Source organism: Arachis stenosperma, chromosome 10, assembly GCF_014773155.1.
Source record: "Arachis stenosperma cultivar V10309 chromosome 10, arast.V10309.gnm1.PFL2, whole genome shotgun sequence".
NCBI classification, from domain to species: domain Eukaryota; kingdom Viridiplantae; phylum Streptophyta; class Magnoliopsida; order Fabales; family Fabaceae; genus Arachis; species Arachis stenosperma.
In genome coordinates, this window is record NC_080386.1 from 102659368 (window position 1) to 102675075 (window position 15708).

At 36.7% G+C, this 15708-nt stretch overlaps 1 protein-coding gene, 1 long non-coding RNA gene and 1 pseudogene across 2 annotated transcripts; 2 read left to right on the forward strand and 1 right to left on the reverse strand.

Moving 5' to 3' along the window:
• LOC130957410 (receptor-like protein kinase) overlaps window positions 1-5861 on the reverse strand; it is a 46665-nt pseudogene extending 40804 nt beyond the window's left edge.
• On the forward strand, window positions 5723-9692 carry LOC130955203 (probable mediator of RNA polymerase II transcription subunit 26c). Its single transcript, XM_057882024.1, has 9 exons — window positions 5723-6878; window positions 7011-7079; window positions 7151-7233; window positions 7328-7395; window positions 7502-7551; window positions 7659-7692; window positions 7797-7927; window positions 8141-8234; window positions 8342-9692. Exons 1-9 carry the CDS (start codon window positions 6405-6407, stop codon window positions 8458-8460), a joined length of 1122 nt encoding a protein of 373 aa, XP_057738007.1. The 5' UTR covers window positions 5723-6404; the 3' UTR covers window positions 8461-9692.
• A 2101-nt stretch (window positions 9693-11793) lies between these two features.
• LOC130954182 (uncharacterized) lies at window positions 11794-14626 on the forward strand. The gene is made up of 3 exons (XR_009076211.1): window positions 11794-11951; window positions 12032-12091; window positions 14340-14626. It is a non-coding gene; the product is annotated as an uncharacterized LOC130954182 (long non-coding RNA).
• The last annotated feature ends 1082 nt before the right edge of the window (window positions 14627-15708 follow it).

Sequence of the window (15708 nt, forward strand, 5' to 3'; positions counted from 1 at the left end):
TGAAAACTAACTTTACCGCCCGACCACGATGAAAACCAAATTCATCATTTGATTTCGACAAAGTGAAAACAAAATTCACTGCTATACCAAGACGCATTAATCTGAAACGCAAATTTCACTGCCGGATCACGACAAGGTCGGCGGGGTGAAAACCAAATTCACCGCCCGATCACGATAAAAGTCGGCAAAGATGAAACCAGAATTCATCACCCGATTTCGACAAGGTCGGCAAAAAAGTGAAAGCAGAGTTCATCGCCCGATTATAAAGCAACAGATCGGCAGAAAGTGAAAAACAATTTCACTGCATGATCACGATAAAGACAACTGTCCGATAAAGGTGAAAACGTGATTCACCCAAAGGACGATCTAGAGATGACAACCACTTTCTACAAATCGGCAAAGATGAACACAGAATAATGTAAGAAGTTATCGAAAGTGATCTAAAAAAGAACCTGACGAGGTCTTACGGATCGCTAAAATAATAACTTAAGGACTGGTCGAACGTTAAGAAGTCGAACCAAGTCAACCCAAGTTATAAGTAAATCTTGGAAAGAGGTCTGGCCAACCCTATTAAAGAGGATTACTTTAACTTAGAAGGGCCTGACATAACAAAGTCAGCCCAAAACAAAAAGCTATACAAGTAGTCCCTGAAAGAGATCTGACAAAGATCTAAGAAAGAGGACTACAAAAAAAAATAACTTAAAGGAGACCGACATAACCAAGTCGGACTCCTACCACTACAAAAAGCTACAAAGATAATCCCCAAAAGAGACCTGAACAAAGTCCAAAAAAGAGGATTACCAAGCAAACTTGACAGGGTCTGACATGACGAAGTTGGCCCAAACTATAAAGCTACAAAAGTAACCCCTGAAAGAGACCTAAATGAGGTCCAAAAAAGAGGGTTATAGCAACTTGGACCGACAAGAAGAAGTCGGACCAACAAAAGCAACAGCTTGGACCGACAAGAAGAAGTCGGACCAACGAAAGCTACAGCTTGGACCGACAAGAAAAAGTCAGACCAACGAAAAACGTGCGCTAAAACGGACATAGCTCTGCCCAAAAAGCCACGGCTCTACGACAAGGCTATCAAAAACTGTTCAGAATGACTAAAAAGTGTTCTGCGAAAACACTAAAAAGTCGTCGGACAAATTAGCCCCAAGGACCACCTCGACCAAGCAGAAAGTGGACGAAACCAGAAGTGATCAAAAGAGGTCGGACAATAAAGTACCGACACTCTACAAAGATCCACAAAAAAGGACAAAGACATCTCGCAACGGCCAGAGGAAGGCCAAAAATACTTTGCTAAAAAATACGAAGTCTTGGAAAAAGACACTTCTTAAAAGGCAAAAGCACAAATCAAAGACGGAGCTAAAAAGTCATCCAAAACAAACTATAAAGAGGTTCCCCATCGGAACACTACCTAAAAAGTTGTTGGATTATGACTAAAAAGCCCGAACAGCAAAGACAAACAAGTCGGAAGAAGGCTGAAAAAGTTCCCTCAACAAAGTAAAAAGGGGCAATATCAGACTCGCACAAGGAGAAACTATTCAAAAGATCGACCAAAGTTAGGATGCTTGAGCACGACTTCCCCGAAGAGATCGAAACTCTGAAAGCACGGTCTCACGGAAAAGTCCGAACTCAAGCAGGGGCAAAGTCATACAGGTCGACGTCAGCTAAAGAAGAGGTGCAAGTATGATCTCAAAAAAGAACAAAACCATAAAGGTTCGAAAACAACCTAAGGCTCAAAAATGCTCAGCCAAAAGGGATACAACTCCACTCAAAGAAGGCACAATCTCAAACAGGGCTACGAACGTCATCCGAGACTAAAAAAGGTTCTACATAAAGAACACTAAAAAAGTCATTGGACAAATCACTAAAATTCCGGATATCAAGCCGCAAGGACAACTTCGCCAAAGCAGAGGGTTGTCAACACAAACTTAAAGCAAGGCGTGATCCAGAAGGCAAGGGTAGAAAACCCACGCTACCACTCAAAAGAGATTGGACTGTGAAGTACCAAACCTCTAGAAAATCTACAAAGATTGCAAAGCAATGAAGAAACAAGCCAGACAGATGCTTGAGCACGACTTCCAAAGAGATCGAAGCTCTGAAAAGCATGATCTCATGGAAAGATCGAACTCAAGCAGGGGCACTATTCATACCCTGGGTCAAGCTGTCCGACCCGGGATGTTTAGCGACAAGCCGACCGACCTCTTCAGGTCAGACTATCCGACCTCTTCTCAAAGAGCTCGGCCAATGCCCGACCTCTTCTTAAAGAGCTCGGCCAAAACGCCACAGAGGCCCAAGAAGGCCCAAACAAAGGAACACAGCCCAATCCAAAGGCAGCCCAAGCCTACAGAAAGGTAAAGGCAGTTCCGTTGAAGATAAGCTGACCTCACCCATAGATAAGATAAGATAAGATAAGATAACTAACTTATCTTATCTAAGAAGGTCACTTCTCACCATTATAAATGCACTGGAGCACCCAGGTATAACTCATACTCTGATTCTACTCAATACCTGCTTAATACCCTTGCTAACTTAAGCATCGGAGTCCCTTGCAGGTACCCCCCACCCTCCGGGGACGAAGGATCAGCACCACTACCAAGTCCAACAAGTCGGACACATCAGCTCCGGCCGCCGTACACCTGCCGGACACGTCGGCTCCGACCAACACAGAAGATCTCATCCGAGATTGACCTACAGTTTCAGGTAACCCTCGGAACACCACCTGTAAAATGATTCTCTCTTAAAATTAATGTGGTTATCCCTGTCCAGTTCCTCAGACTTGATGGGAAGGAACCATTTAGGGAATTGAATCCGACATCAAAATGATCCATTTTAGTACAATTTGACAACTGTGGTGGCAAAGGCCCTTCCAAATTGTTGTGTGAAAGATCCAAAATCGTAAGATTCACAAGCTTTCCAAGTGCAAATGGTATGAGTCCAGTAAGTTTGTTCATTGACATGTTAATTGCGGCAAGATTTGTACAATTTTCTAAACTTGGTGGAATTGGTCCACTGATGTTGTTCTTGCTTATGTGTAAGTATTTGAGGTTCATATTACTCTAAAAAATAGGAAGAGACCCAATAAAATTATTTTCACTGAGAATCAGCATACTTAGACTTGTACACCTTCCTATCCCACTTACGTTGAGATATGAGTTCTGTGGCAGAGTATCCCGCTCGCATCCTTTCAGATCACAGGAGTGTTCCCGGCACCATATCCATGGGGTTCCCGTATCTATATACGTGATCAAAAGGCGACATTCCTATGGAAATGTGTCGGGTTGGCAGTTGAACCGACAGTATGATATCACAGCCAAATAGGACAGGCATTCATCATGTGCATTTTTTATGTGTTTGATTACTTTGCCGACTTGCTTTGTTTTTCTAATTGTATAACATGCTTAATTGCTTTTTGGATTACTTGATATACATGATAATTACTTGTGTTTTACTTGTATGTATTAATTGTGTTTTCTACTGGGATTGAGGAGGTTTGGAAGGCGGTGGCGATGGGATCGCATGGCGGTTAGACTGGCGAAGGCTGTGGGACAGCGGTGAAATGAATAGTTTAGAAATTTTTTAAGTTAGATTTCCCTATTTCATTATGGTTTTTAAGTGATGGTTTTAAATTTAGTTACGCTTTTAAGTTGAATCTTATGCTTGATATGAAGTTATAGGATTGCCTCTGGCATCTCAGAGTTTTATATCTTACATTACTGGGCATTGTTGTGTGGAAAAAATAGATGAAATAGAGGAATTAGAAAGGCCCTTTAGGTCGAAATGAATTTTTATAAAGAATTGAAAAGATGAGGTGTTTTAGTTTTGAACAAAGAGAAAGCACGAAGATAATGGAAAGATGTGCGGGATGGGACTCGCATTTAAAAGATATAACAGAAGGAGCGGTTACTAAGGTAGTGCTAGTTGCAAGGGTCAGTTTGATGAAATGTATTAAGAATTTGTCGAGAAATTAGAATCGATAAGTTCATCATTTAAGTCAGATTTTGAACTATTGATTATAGGGGGCATTTTGTTATCCGATTGATATGAATTAACTATTGTCGACAAGACAAAGTTAATTATGACTCGAAAGGTGTCGAAAACAAGGTCGAAGGCATAGTTGACTTGTGAATTGGGCGCGAACAATTACTTGGTAATCTATTTGAAAAAAGGGTGAGTTCTATGGTACTTTTGTTATGGTACATAAATTGCCTAACTTCCTTTTTAAAGTAAAAAATAAAATGTATAAAATAAAAAATAAAGGGTAAAGTATATTTTTTGTCCCTAAAGTTTGACAAAAGTTTCAAAAATACCCCTAAGTTTTATTTTGTTTCAATTTTATCCCAAAAGTTTTCAATTTGTATCAAATATACCCCTGACGGCTAATTTTTCAAAAATTTTAAGACCAATTCAACAACAATTTCATAAGAACAGCTATCAACACAAGCAAATCAAGTATAATTTTCATGCATTATTGTTAGATTGGTCTTAAATATTTTGAAAATTTAGCCGTCGATGGTATATTTGATGCAAATCGAAAATTTCTGGGACAAAATTGAAACAAAATAAAACTTAGGGGTATTTCTAAAATTTTTGTCAAACTTCAAGGACAAAAAATATACTTTACCCAAAAATAAATCATGTAAAATTTATTAAATATTATTTATTTACCTTTTTAATAATTTAAATACAAAGTGATAAACACCATAATATTCACCTTGAGAAAAATGAGATGTTGTCAACGATGGGATAAACTCATCTATAAATTGATAGAATGCCAATGAACAAAAGTTAAAAATTCTCTTCAAAAACAAATTTTCAAACTCTCACATCCTAGTAACTTTTTGATACTTTGTCTTGAGTTAATTTTCTCTAGATTTTTTTTCTATCTTTGTATTTTCTTTTAAACTTTGTATTTTATAATTATGCAATTTACTTTTATTGCAAAGTTAATTGCTTTCGTTGGCATTTTATTAATTTCATCATTTTCAGTTAACACTTTTGAGATTCTATAAAGATCTCTTTTATTTTGTTTGACGTAGCTTGGTTTTATATAAATCAACTTTAATTTCTTTTTATATAATTGATCAATTTTGCAAAGTTCTTCTTTCATCATTCACAAAGTAAAAATACTTTGATGTATAAACTGATACTCTAAAAGAAGTAAATTTAGTTTTAAAATTAGATATTAAATCAACCCAAGTATTTTGCAACGAATAAAATTCCTTTAATTTTGATTTGCGAAAAAATTCTGTAACAATTAGATACATGTAATATTTTTTATTTATCTTATTCATAATAACGAACGAAATATATGTATTAGTATTTCATTGGTAGTGTAAATATTTTTAAAAAGATATATATGAATAAATAATCAATTTATTTAAAAAATAATCAGAAAAACGGTAAAATACAAAATATAAATTTCTTTATCCATTCCCAATCCCACTTATAGAGATAGTGGATGGTCATTTGTTAATGAGCGGAGGTGGTGATTGGAGGAAGCAAGTCTTACGTGGCTCTATGTCACTGGCCAAATTTGCTACGCACCTATTCTGACCAAGCACTAGGCAACAAAACACACATCTAATATTCTTGCAATTATTATTGTGGCAACTGTAGAGTAGAGACCACGCGGAATATATGTAATTTTTTAAAGAAATAAAAAGGAAAGAAAATAAAGAGAGTTGAAGTTGAAGTTGAATCTGATGCGCGGAGTTTGAAGTCTAAAAAATACTCAGAGTGCAGTGTAGTGTTTCCTCTCTCCTTCGTTTCGGTCCGTTCATCTCCCTTTGCGCAAATTGCATTGCCTTTGCCCACAGCAAAGCAAACAAATAGAAAACAGCTTCGCAACGCATCCAACGTATTACGTATTCGTATCTGTATTTGTATTCTTACTCTTCGCCACTTCACCTCCTTGGGCCCTTTTGGAGGAAAAAAAAAAATCAAATTAAATAGCAAAAAATAGAGGGGTTTTTGTTTCCTGGAATATACTGGTTCCTCTTCTGTTCTGTATGCTAGATTGCTAGTGTGTGTGTTTGTGTTTGTTTATGTTACCCATTATCCTCTACTTGACCTTCCATCAATCGCAATTCAAAGTATTTCTACCAAACCTTTAACCCTTTCTTCACCGCTTTCCTCTGATCTCTCACCCTATCCCTCAGATCTATGCCGTTTTTGTTCCCTTGTCGTTTCGATCTATCTCATGACTTCTCTACGCACCCTACCCTATCGTTTTGTTGAAACAGAACCACCGTTTTTTCCTCAGATTCTCTTTCCGCCTTTGTTTCCGTTTTCTTCTCCTTCTCCTACCACTTGAACAACCTCTCCACTCTCTGATTGATTATCGGTTTCACGAATCTTCTTCTCTTTCGGTTCTGAGTAAACTATAGTTTCCGAATATGGATTTGGATGATTTCCGATCCATATTGGATACTGCCGGCGTTGACGTTTGGCTCTTCATCGACACCGCCATCACCGTCGCCTCCTTGGATTGCGGTGACGAGCTGAGGCGACGGAGGGATGGAATCATAGAACGAATCTTCGCTGCCACCACACCTCCTCTGCCGTGCCGGAACTGCGACGGCGATCGTAACCTGAGGTCCAATGGCCACCAAATCAAGAAACGCCTCAGCCCTAGCCCTAGCCCTCAGCGACAACACAGCCACCACCAGCAACGTCGTGGTGGCCGTGGTGCCGCCGCTGCAGTTTCTCCCTCAACGCCGCAGTCTCTCGGAGATGATGATGACAACGGCCACGCCGACGCCGACGCCGCCGAAGACGACCGTGAAGATTTGGATCCTTACGGCGGCTTGTTCGATGATGAGCAGAAGAAGATTCTAGAGATTAAAGAGCAGCTCGAAGAACCCGACCAGGTGCTGATTAATCAGTTCTTTTTTTCTTCAAATATTATTTTATGCCTTTTTCATGTTAGATGAGTTATAATTTCTATACATTTTTAGCTTATTTTGCCTTTTTCTTTCTGTTTTCACTTAAAATTATCTCAGTCTGAAGAATCGTTGGTGGAGCTGCTGCAAAATCTCGCAGACATGGATATTACATTCCAAGCGTTAAAGGTAACTTAGCTTTTTTTTTTTTTGAATTAGTTTTATTATACTGTATAACGGTGTTTGGTTTTTCCTTGCAGGAGACTGACATTGGGAGGCACGTGAATCGGTTGCGGAAGCATTCCTCCAATGACGTTCGCAGATTGGTGAAGCTACTTGTGAGGTTGTTAATTAAACACTACTTTTGTTTTTATTTTCAAAATTGAATTAATCTTATCATAATTGCAGTGGATTTGATTGAGCTGTTTTATTTGCAGGAAGTGGAAGGAAATTGTGGATGAGTGGGTGAGGTTGAATCAACCGGGTGGAACAGCTTCTCTCATGGGTAAAACCAAACCTCAACTCAAATGTTTTGGGAGATTTTTCCTAGTTATGGAATTAGAAATCCAAGTGTTTGATGATAATTGTTGGCGTTGCATTTACATTTGCAGCTGATGGGGACTCTCCACCGCTGAAAACCACCCAAAACGGGCATCATCAGGTCTTTCTTGGACCTTTTTTTTTTTTTTAATGTAATGGTAAAGTTTAAGGCCCTGTTTGGCGTTATTAATATTCTATTTTGAAATTCCTTTTATTTGTTTTTTGCAGATTCCTGATTTTGCATACTCGCCAAATCCACACAGTGAGTACTTGGGCATCTTATTCAAATCTTCTTTTTGTGTGTGTCTCTGTTGTTTTGGATTTTGGCGAACAATAATGCTTTTCTGCTTCTGTATGCTGACACAGATGGAAGTTCTGGGTCTGACCGTAACACCTCAGAGGCAGAACCAAAACCAAAAGTGATTCCCCGCAAAGAAGCTCCGCCAAAACCAACGCCGCCACCTTCAGTCCCTACTCCTTCCATCGCCTTCCAAAATGTACGGTTGTGATTATTATGTTTTTATAACCGTTTTGGAAGTGTCTTAACCCTCCAAATGTTGTTGCTAACATCACGGAGTATGAAAATAAAATTAAAAAAAAAAACGAAGAAAAGCAATGAATGTGGGGCGTAGGGGAAAAAGCATCATAGATATGGGGGTGTTATTATTAATCTCTTCCTCACACGTTGTTGCTTTGAATATTAATTGCAGAGACAGAGAGAACAAAGAGATAGAGATTTTGACGCGGAGAGGCTTGCTTCGGCAAGGAAGCGGCTTCAAGAGAACTACAAAGAGGCTGAAAATGGTGGAATTCTCGTTTCTATAGTTTCTTAAAAAATTTCTTAACATAGTACTAGTAGTACGTATATATACTGACGGGTGGTTTGGTGTGTTGTGTGGGGTTGTGTATAGCGAAAAAGCAAAGAACGATTCAGGTGATGGACATCCACGAGTTACCAAAGTCAAAACCCAAGAATGCCTTCTTTGGAAAGAACAAAGGCAGTGGCGGTTCTCAGGGAAGGCACTGGTGATGGTCATGGTGATTCCAATTACCATGTTCGATTCTTGGTACTAGCCAGCCATGTAACGTTTTAAGAAAAAGAAGGGGCTTGTGCCTTGTTGGGTGGGGTGATGCCGGATGAAAATTCCTAAACCCGCTTCACCCGTTGTGAATTTTTCATCCCCAAACCTATTATTTTTCTTGTGGTTTCTATTTACTTAATAATAACCAACGAAAAGAAAGAAAGGAAATTCCAAAATAATTTTTTTTTCCTGGAGAGGGAACTAACGAAACCAATTTTTTGAAGCGCACATGATTTTCTGAGCCAGGAATCAGGGTAGTATGGAACGGAAACGTTTTGGGGTCGGGGAGTAGGGGTTGTTTTTAATCATTCAAGTAATAATACATTTAATAACAAAACCATGGGAATTTTGGAGTGAAGTCTCAAGTATGTTGCGTTAATGAATAGTAGGCATCTGTTTTTGAAAGCATCAGCCAAGGACTCAAGAAGTGATGAACAGTTTTTACACGGGACCGGGTTGGGTAGGTGAGAGCCTAGTTGGTTCTGTAATTAATGTGTTGAGATTATTAAGAGTGCATAGTTCACATGTGCGCACGACGTGGCTCTTTTCTTTACGTCAAGCAACACATAACATGTCTTTTAGGATTCGGTTGTTCACATGAGCTGTGCTTGGATCTTCTGTGGTATTGGCCTGTCTGCTCCTGTTGTTTTGTTAAGTACGTCAAACCATGAAAAAGTCTTCCTCTTCGCTCCCAATGCTTTTCAAAAAAAGAAATTTAAGCCACCTAAAATGTCAGATTTTAAGAAAAACTCATAGCAGACTTTACCTTCTGGCGGATTGAGTCGTTTCTAAACCAATCAGCTCACAATATTTTTAGGTTAACGTTTGTGTAGGGGAATTTAACGATTGCTCTTAAAATTAAAACTCAAATTAGGGATAGCAACGAAAATAAAATCCGTAAGCGTAGGTATTAGTGAGGATATTCGGATATGGGGATGACCGGATGAGAGTGGGGGGAAAAAAATTAGTAAAAAGGTTACACAATAAAATTCAAATGGTAATATTTTTCATCATAAAGATATTAATGCTTAAAGATTAAAAAGTATTTTAAATAGGAATTGTATAGTATGCATAATGTTTTTTTTTTTGTTTTAAAATTGTATTGTATATTTTAGTTATGTTTTGTGTACTGACGTTTATTATTTTTTTTATATGACATAATTAAAAAATGTTAAATTCATTTTCATCTTAATTATACTAGAATTAATGCAGTTTTTATTGAAATGAATAATTTTCGTGGGGTTTCTCTAGGACTATAGATTGGTTTAATAAAGTTTTTACTTATTGAAAATAGCTTATCAAAATTATTTTAAAACATAAATTTTTAAAAGTTGTAGCACTTATATTTCATAAAATTAAATTAAAAATGATTCTTGATTAGCATAAGTAAAAACAATTGTGTTTAGTAAAATAATTTTTAAAATTTAAAAAGATTATACCAAATATAAATATAAGAATAAATTTAAATATTTATTAATATATAAAATTATATTAAAATTTTAAATTTTAATAAACATAATCCAACTTTAAAAAATATCTTTCTTAAGTATTTTCAAAAATTTTCATAATTTTTAAAAGTTGTAAGTATAAACATATTATCTTTTTGATTTATCAAATATAAAATTAGCTTAGATTTTTAAAAAACATAAGAATTTTTTCAAAAGCTTTGTTAAATCAAATCATATATTTCCCTACGGAGAATGGGAATGGGAAAGAATATTTTTCCGCTATTTGAAACAGTAAAAGGAATTGAGAAAAATTTCAGGATGTGGAGTGGAGAGGGGAGAATGCCTATCTCAGATGTTAATATTTTTACTTTTTATGTTTAACACCCGTACAGCATTGTATGCGTACTAATTACTATAGCAATTGATGATTAGCTGCTTCCCCCCTCCCCATCTTCTTTTTCTTTTCTTCCAAATTAAAAGATGTTATTGTTGAGGACTGGTTAATGTTGCCAAAAATATTTTATAAATAATAACAATAATTAACAAATTAGCTATAATATTTGTGTGTATATTTATAATGTTTCATATATGTTTTTAATAAATAATTAACTACCAAATGGTTCAACTTTTATAACAGAATAAATAACTTTTTTGAAACAAAATAATCAAATTTATTCACAGAAAAAAGCCATCAAATTTTTCTTGAACATAAAAAATCAGTAAAATGTAAAATAAGTTTCATATAAATATGATTTTAATTTGATTATATTATTTATAAAATTTGTTTGTATATTAAGCATAGTTGTTCATTTAGTGTAATTGTAATTTTCACACCTTAGCAACAATATCCTCTAATCTTTAATCAAAGATTCATCAATTTTGCTTTCGGTATACACAAATGCAAACTTATAAGAAAGCAGTTTGTTTTATCATATAGGCTGAGACAATCTAAGGGGGGTTTAAATGTTTTTACCCGCCTGATACTTTTGAAAGTCATGAACAAGTATTTATTAAGTCCTTAAACTACCACCAAAACGGAAGGAAGGAGTCCTTAAACTGACTTCACGTTGCATGTCAAGCTTGTTATCATTAGAAAACGAAGACTGAATCCTATTATTGCTGCGCTTGGGTTTGACTTGGATCATGACAGCGACAAGCTGTAACAACCCTGATTTTCGAGTACGCGAGATCTTTTCTGAAAGTATGAATTTCTCCGGAAGATCAGTAAAGGGAACACCTCTGTTATATCATCAAGCATCTCAATCCTCATTATCATTATGTCATCCTTAAGCTAGAACCTCCTCTGAGGCAATCTCGATAATGCAATCGCGAAAAACCTAGTTTTTGAACCGTATCGGTTGGCAGTTTTGATTCTGATTTTCGTAAATAGTCTCTGTTTGATGAACCGGACTCGATTCATGAGAGGAGAGAGATAATAGTATAATATTATCATTATATTAGTATTAGAAAATGCTTGAATGATATTATAAGGTTACCTGGTCTGTTTTAGTTAAAAATAGAAAATCAGTTTAACCGGGTTTACGGTTTACTGGTGCAGCTTAGCACCAGCACTCTCTGATGACTTTAGCAATGCTAAGGCCTCATTATTCATGTTTTATTCTCATAATAAATATGTTACTAGTGTCATTTATGCTAGTAGCTCAGAAAATAATTTTTAGAGATGTTTTTGCAAGTGTTCCGATACACCTAGTTTTAGTAGTTATACACCTGAGATATTTAATATTATTTTAATCCACCTCCAAGCCAACCAATCACAACTCACCCTACACCCCCAAAACCCCCAAGGCTGCCTCATTTGCTCATTGTGGCCGAAAATCACCAAGAGAAAAAGGAGAGAAAGTTCTTGGTTCATAAATCTTCAAAGCTTGATTTCTTCTGAACTAAAACTCAAATCAAAACTCCGATTTCACCAAAATGATCCTCTCTTCTTCCTCTACAAAACCATGTGAATTATCAAGGCTGGAAATAAGGTGAGATGGCTGTCTCCCTCCCTCTTCAATTCGGTTTCAAGGAAACATGGGTAAATATGTGTTTTCTTGATGTGTTTTAGGAGGAAAAAGTGCTTAAGGACCACCTGAAAGTTTGATTGAATTAGGAGCAGCAAAACCAGGTAGGGTGTCACGAAATTAATCTTGATTATTTGTGTTTGAGATGTGTGAATGTTGTATTATTTGGCTGTGCTAAAAATTGGTTGCATATATGATTGATTCTTGGTGAAAATTTGGTGAAATTTTGATGAAATTTGATGAAATTCAAGCTTTATGTTCATGTTCTTGGAGCAGCTGGAAAAACGAAACCCTAGGCTTAAATTGAGGTTCAATTTGTGATGAAATCATGTAGAAAAGATGGGGTTTAGTGGCTGATAATTTATTATGAATTTTGGTAAAAATCGGTTGCTGAAAAGATTGAAAAACGGGTAAAAACAGAGAAAGAATCTGAAGAATTTATGAAGAACACGAAGAACACTTTGAGTGTGATGAAGAACAATGAAGAACAAGCTTTAGATCTTAAAAAGGGTAAGGAAGTAAAATTTTTTGTTTTAGGGTTGTTTGGTAATTTCTGAAAGTTAGGGTGGTAACAGTAGAAATATTAAAAGTTACGGGTGGTAAAAAAGTGAATTTTAAAGGTTAAAAGTAAAGGTAAGTTAATTTTCGAAAATTTAATAATAAAATAATAAATAATAATAAAATATTAAATAATAATATTAATTAAAAATAATATTTTAATAAAAATAATAAAATAATGCAGAAAAGGCAGTTTTCTGTAAAAGCTTTAGAAAGACAACTTTAAGTGCAGAATCTCATAATTACCTTCATAAAACACTTAGGGAGTGGTAATAACATGTTAGTGAGGAAAAGATAAAGAAAAGATAAAACTTGAAGAAAAGATAAAAATCGAAGAAAAAGTCTGTAAAGTTTTAATAACAGAAGAACAGACAGAGACTAGCGAACGAACTAGGGCAAAATAGTTAGTTCTTGATTTGCGACTAGGGTTAGGTATTATATGAAAAGTTAAACTGTTTCAGTATAGACTTAATGAACCTATACTTGGGACAGGCGAACTATTCATACCGAGATTTACATAAGCTTTAAATACATACGTTAAGCAGAGAAAAGAGTAACTAGAGCAGAGTAAAGAGATACAGAGAACAGAGTAAAGAGATAATGAGAAAAGAGTAATATAACAAAAAGAATAGAGGGGAAGAGTATAAGAATAAAGAGTTAAACCTTGTGGCATGATGTTCTGTTGTATGTTCATCTGCTGCTTTTCCATTGGCCCTAGAGGTCCTGTAGGCCCAAGTTCACCTACAGTGAGTTGTTATTCCTGTAGGCCGAAGTTCACCTACAGTGAATATCAATTGTGCATCTCAGGGTGTTGCTCCTGTAGGTCGAAGTTCACCTACAGAGAGTTATGATACTTGTAAGCCGAAGTTCACTTACAGGGGCGCCTTTTCTGTAAGCCGAAGTTCACTAACAGAGGTGCCATTTCTATAGGCCGAAGTTCACCTATAGAAAGTTGTTGTGTTGTGATTGAACAGAGAAAGAAAGAGATATTGCATAAGAATGTGAAAGTGATGATGAATAATGAGAATGTTAATGAATGATGATAAAGAGAATGATTATGTAAGAATCTGCTGCAGAGAGGCAGTCAGATAGATGGTGGTACGACCACTGAGAACGCTTTCCTGGGATACCTTGCTATAATGCTTTGCTGTAAGACAGAGGTTGCTTACAGAGGTATCAAGATGAATGTGCTCCTGTAAGACAGAGGTTGCTTACAGTGAGTGTGTTGTTGCTCCTGTAAGACAGAGGTTGCTTACAGTGAGTATGTTGTTGCTCCTGTAAGACAGAGGTTGCTTACAGTGAGTCTGTTGGGCGTATATCAGCTAATAAGTTTCGCCCTGCAAGACAAAGGTTGCTTGCAGTGGATACCCTGCAAGACAAAGGTTGCTTGCAGTGGATATTGCCAACAGGAAAGCCTTATCCAGACAGAGGTTGCTGGGTAACGTCGGGAGCGGGTATGTAACCGACAGATGAGCTCATTACCTGCGCTAGGACTAGACATGCATCATACTTGGTTGTGCATTTTCTCTATTATGATTGTTGCATGAATGTATGCTTTCGTTGTTTGTATTCTATTCTCCGTGTTTGTGTCTGTGTTTTACTTTCTTGTATTCTTCTGTTTGTGATCTTTTTCTGTTTTCTCTATTTTCTCTATTTATCTGTCTTCTGTTTACTACTTCTCTATATTCTGTTATTAGTCTGCTAAATAACACAAAATTAATGAACGTAACTAATAACCCCGGCCCTACTAAGAACTCCCCAGTTCTTACCCCTTCTCTCTCCCTTCCCCTTCAGATGGAAGTAAGATTACCTTACCGTAGTTCGTTGATGATGGTTCTGCGAAGAGGATCCTGCTCTAGATAGTCTTCTGAGTCTAGGGTGAATATCGTTCTCCAATTATACGTATATACCATGAGACCAGCCAACGTCTGCACCCCGTTCGTATGCGCACTTTAACCTAAATCCTGTGTACGAGACTCCCGTTGTGTGGCTACTTGATGAGGTATCAGAGGGACGTCCTATGGCAATGTCTGATCGTGCAGAGGAATAGCAGATGATGTCCTACTTTTGGTGACGTTCTACCTGACTGGAGTTTTGAAGACTTAGAACGTACTTTCCCTCGCTTTAGTAGTTTAGAGGGACTAGGCGAGTATAGAGTCTAAGCTAGCCTGGGTGCCAGCTTAGGGACTTCTTGAACAGGTCAGGACCTGGGATGTTGTATATATATATATATGTATATAGATATTATTTAGCTATATCTAGGGGTGTTCTAACTAAAGGTCTATACTCTAACAAAGGCTGGATAAATGAATGTTGTCAACTACTTGTGATGTATTTTTGTATGGTTGTTTATAACTGTTTTATCTGTTATTACTTGTGAATTGATTATAAATGATTCTGTCTATTAACCCAAATGGTTTCAAAAAAAATATATATATATATACCCCGCAAATTAACTACGTTTTTAACAACGAATCAGGCTCATATGATAAATAATAGATAATAATTAGGAAGACAAATTGGTAGCGCTCAGTTTCCGGTATGATCTAGACATATTGAAAATTGGGTCGTTACAATTTGGTATCAGAGCAGTTCGTTCCCGGTAGAGCCTGGGGAGTGGACTGACTATGCTTCATTGCATACTCTGCTTGTGTGTCTCATGTCGTTAGGGTATCTTTAAGATACATTTGGCATGAATGTCTTTGAGCACTCATTCTGGGAATGTTCACACTTGACTTGAAGTGTTAAGACTGATCACCTTAATACTGATTGTTTGGTGCGGATAAGACCTCAATGACTGTGAATAGGCATGGTTTAATCGAGTTCCGAACGACAAATTCGTGTCAGGCACAACTATTCTTATAGCTGTTATGATCTCCATGGCCATGGCTATGTGATATTTAGATGCTGTAAGGAACGAACTGATATCTTCGTCAGGATGGCTTGAAGGAAATAGACTGCTTGAAGATGAATTCTTGCATGTGGCTGAAATTTTGAGGGCGAAATTTTCTTTTAGGAGGGTAGAATGTAACAACCCTGATTTTCGAGTACGCGAAATCTTTTCTGAAAGTATGAATTTCTCCGGAAGATCAGTAAAGGGAACACCTCTGTTATATCATCAAGCATCTCAATCCTCATTATCATTATGTCATCCTTAAGCTAG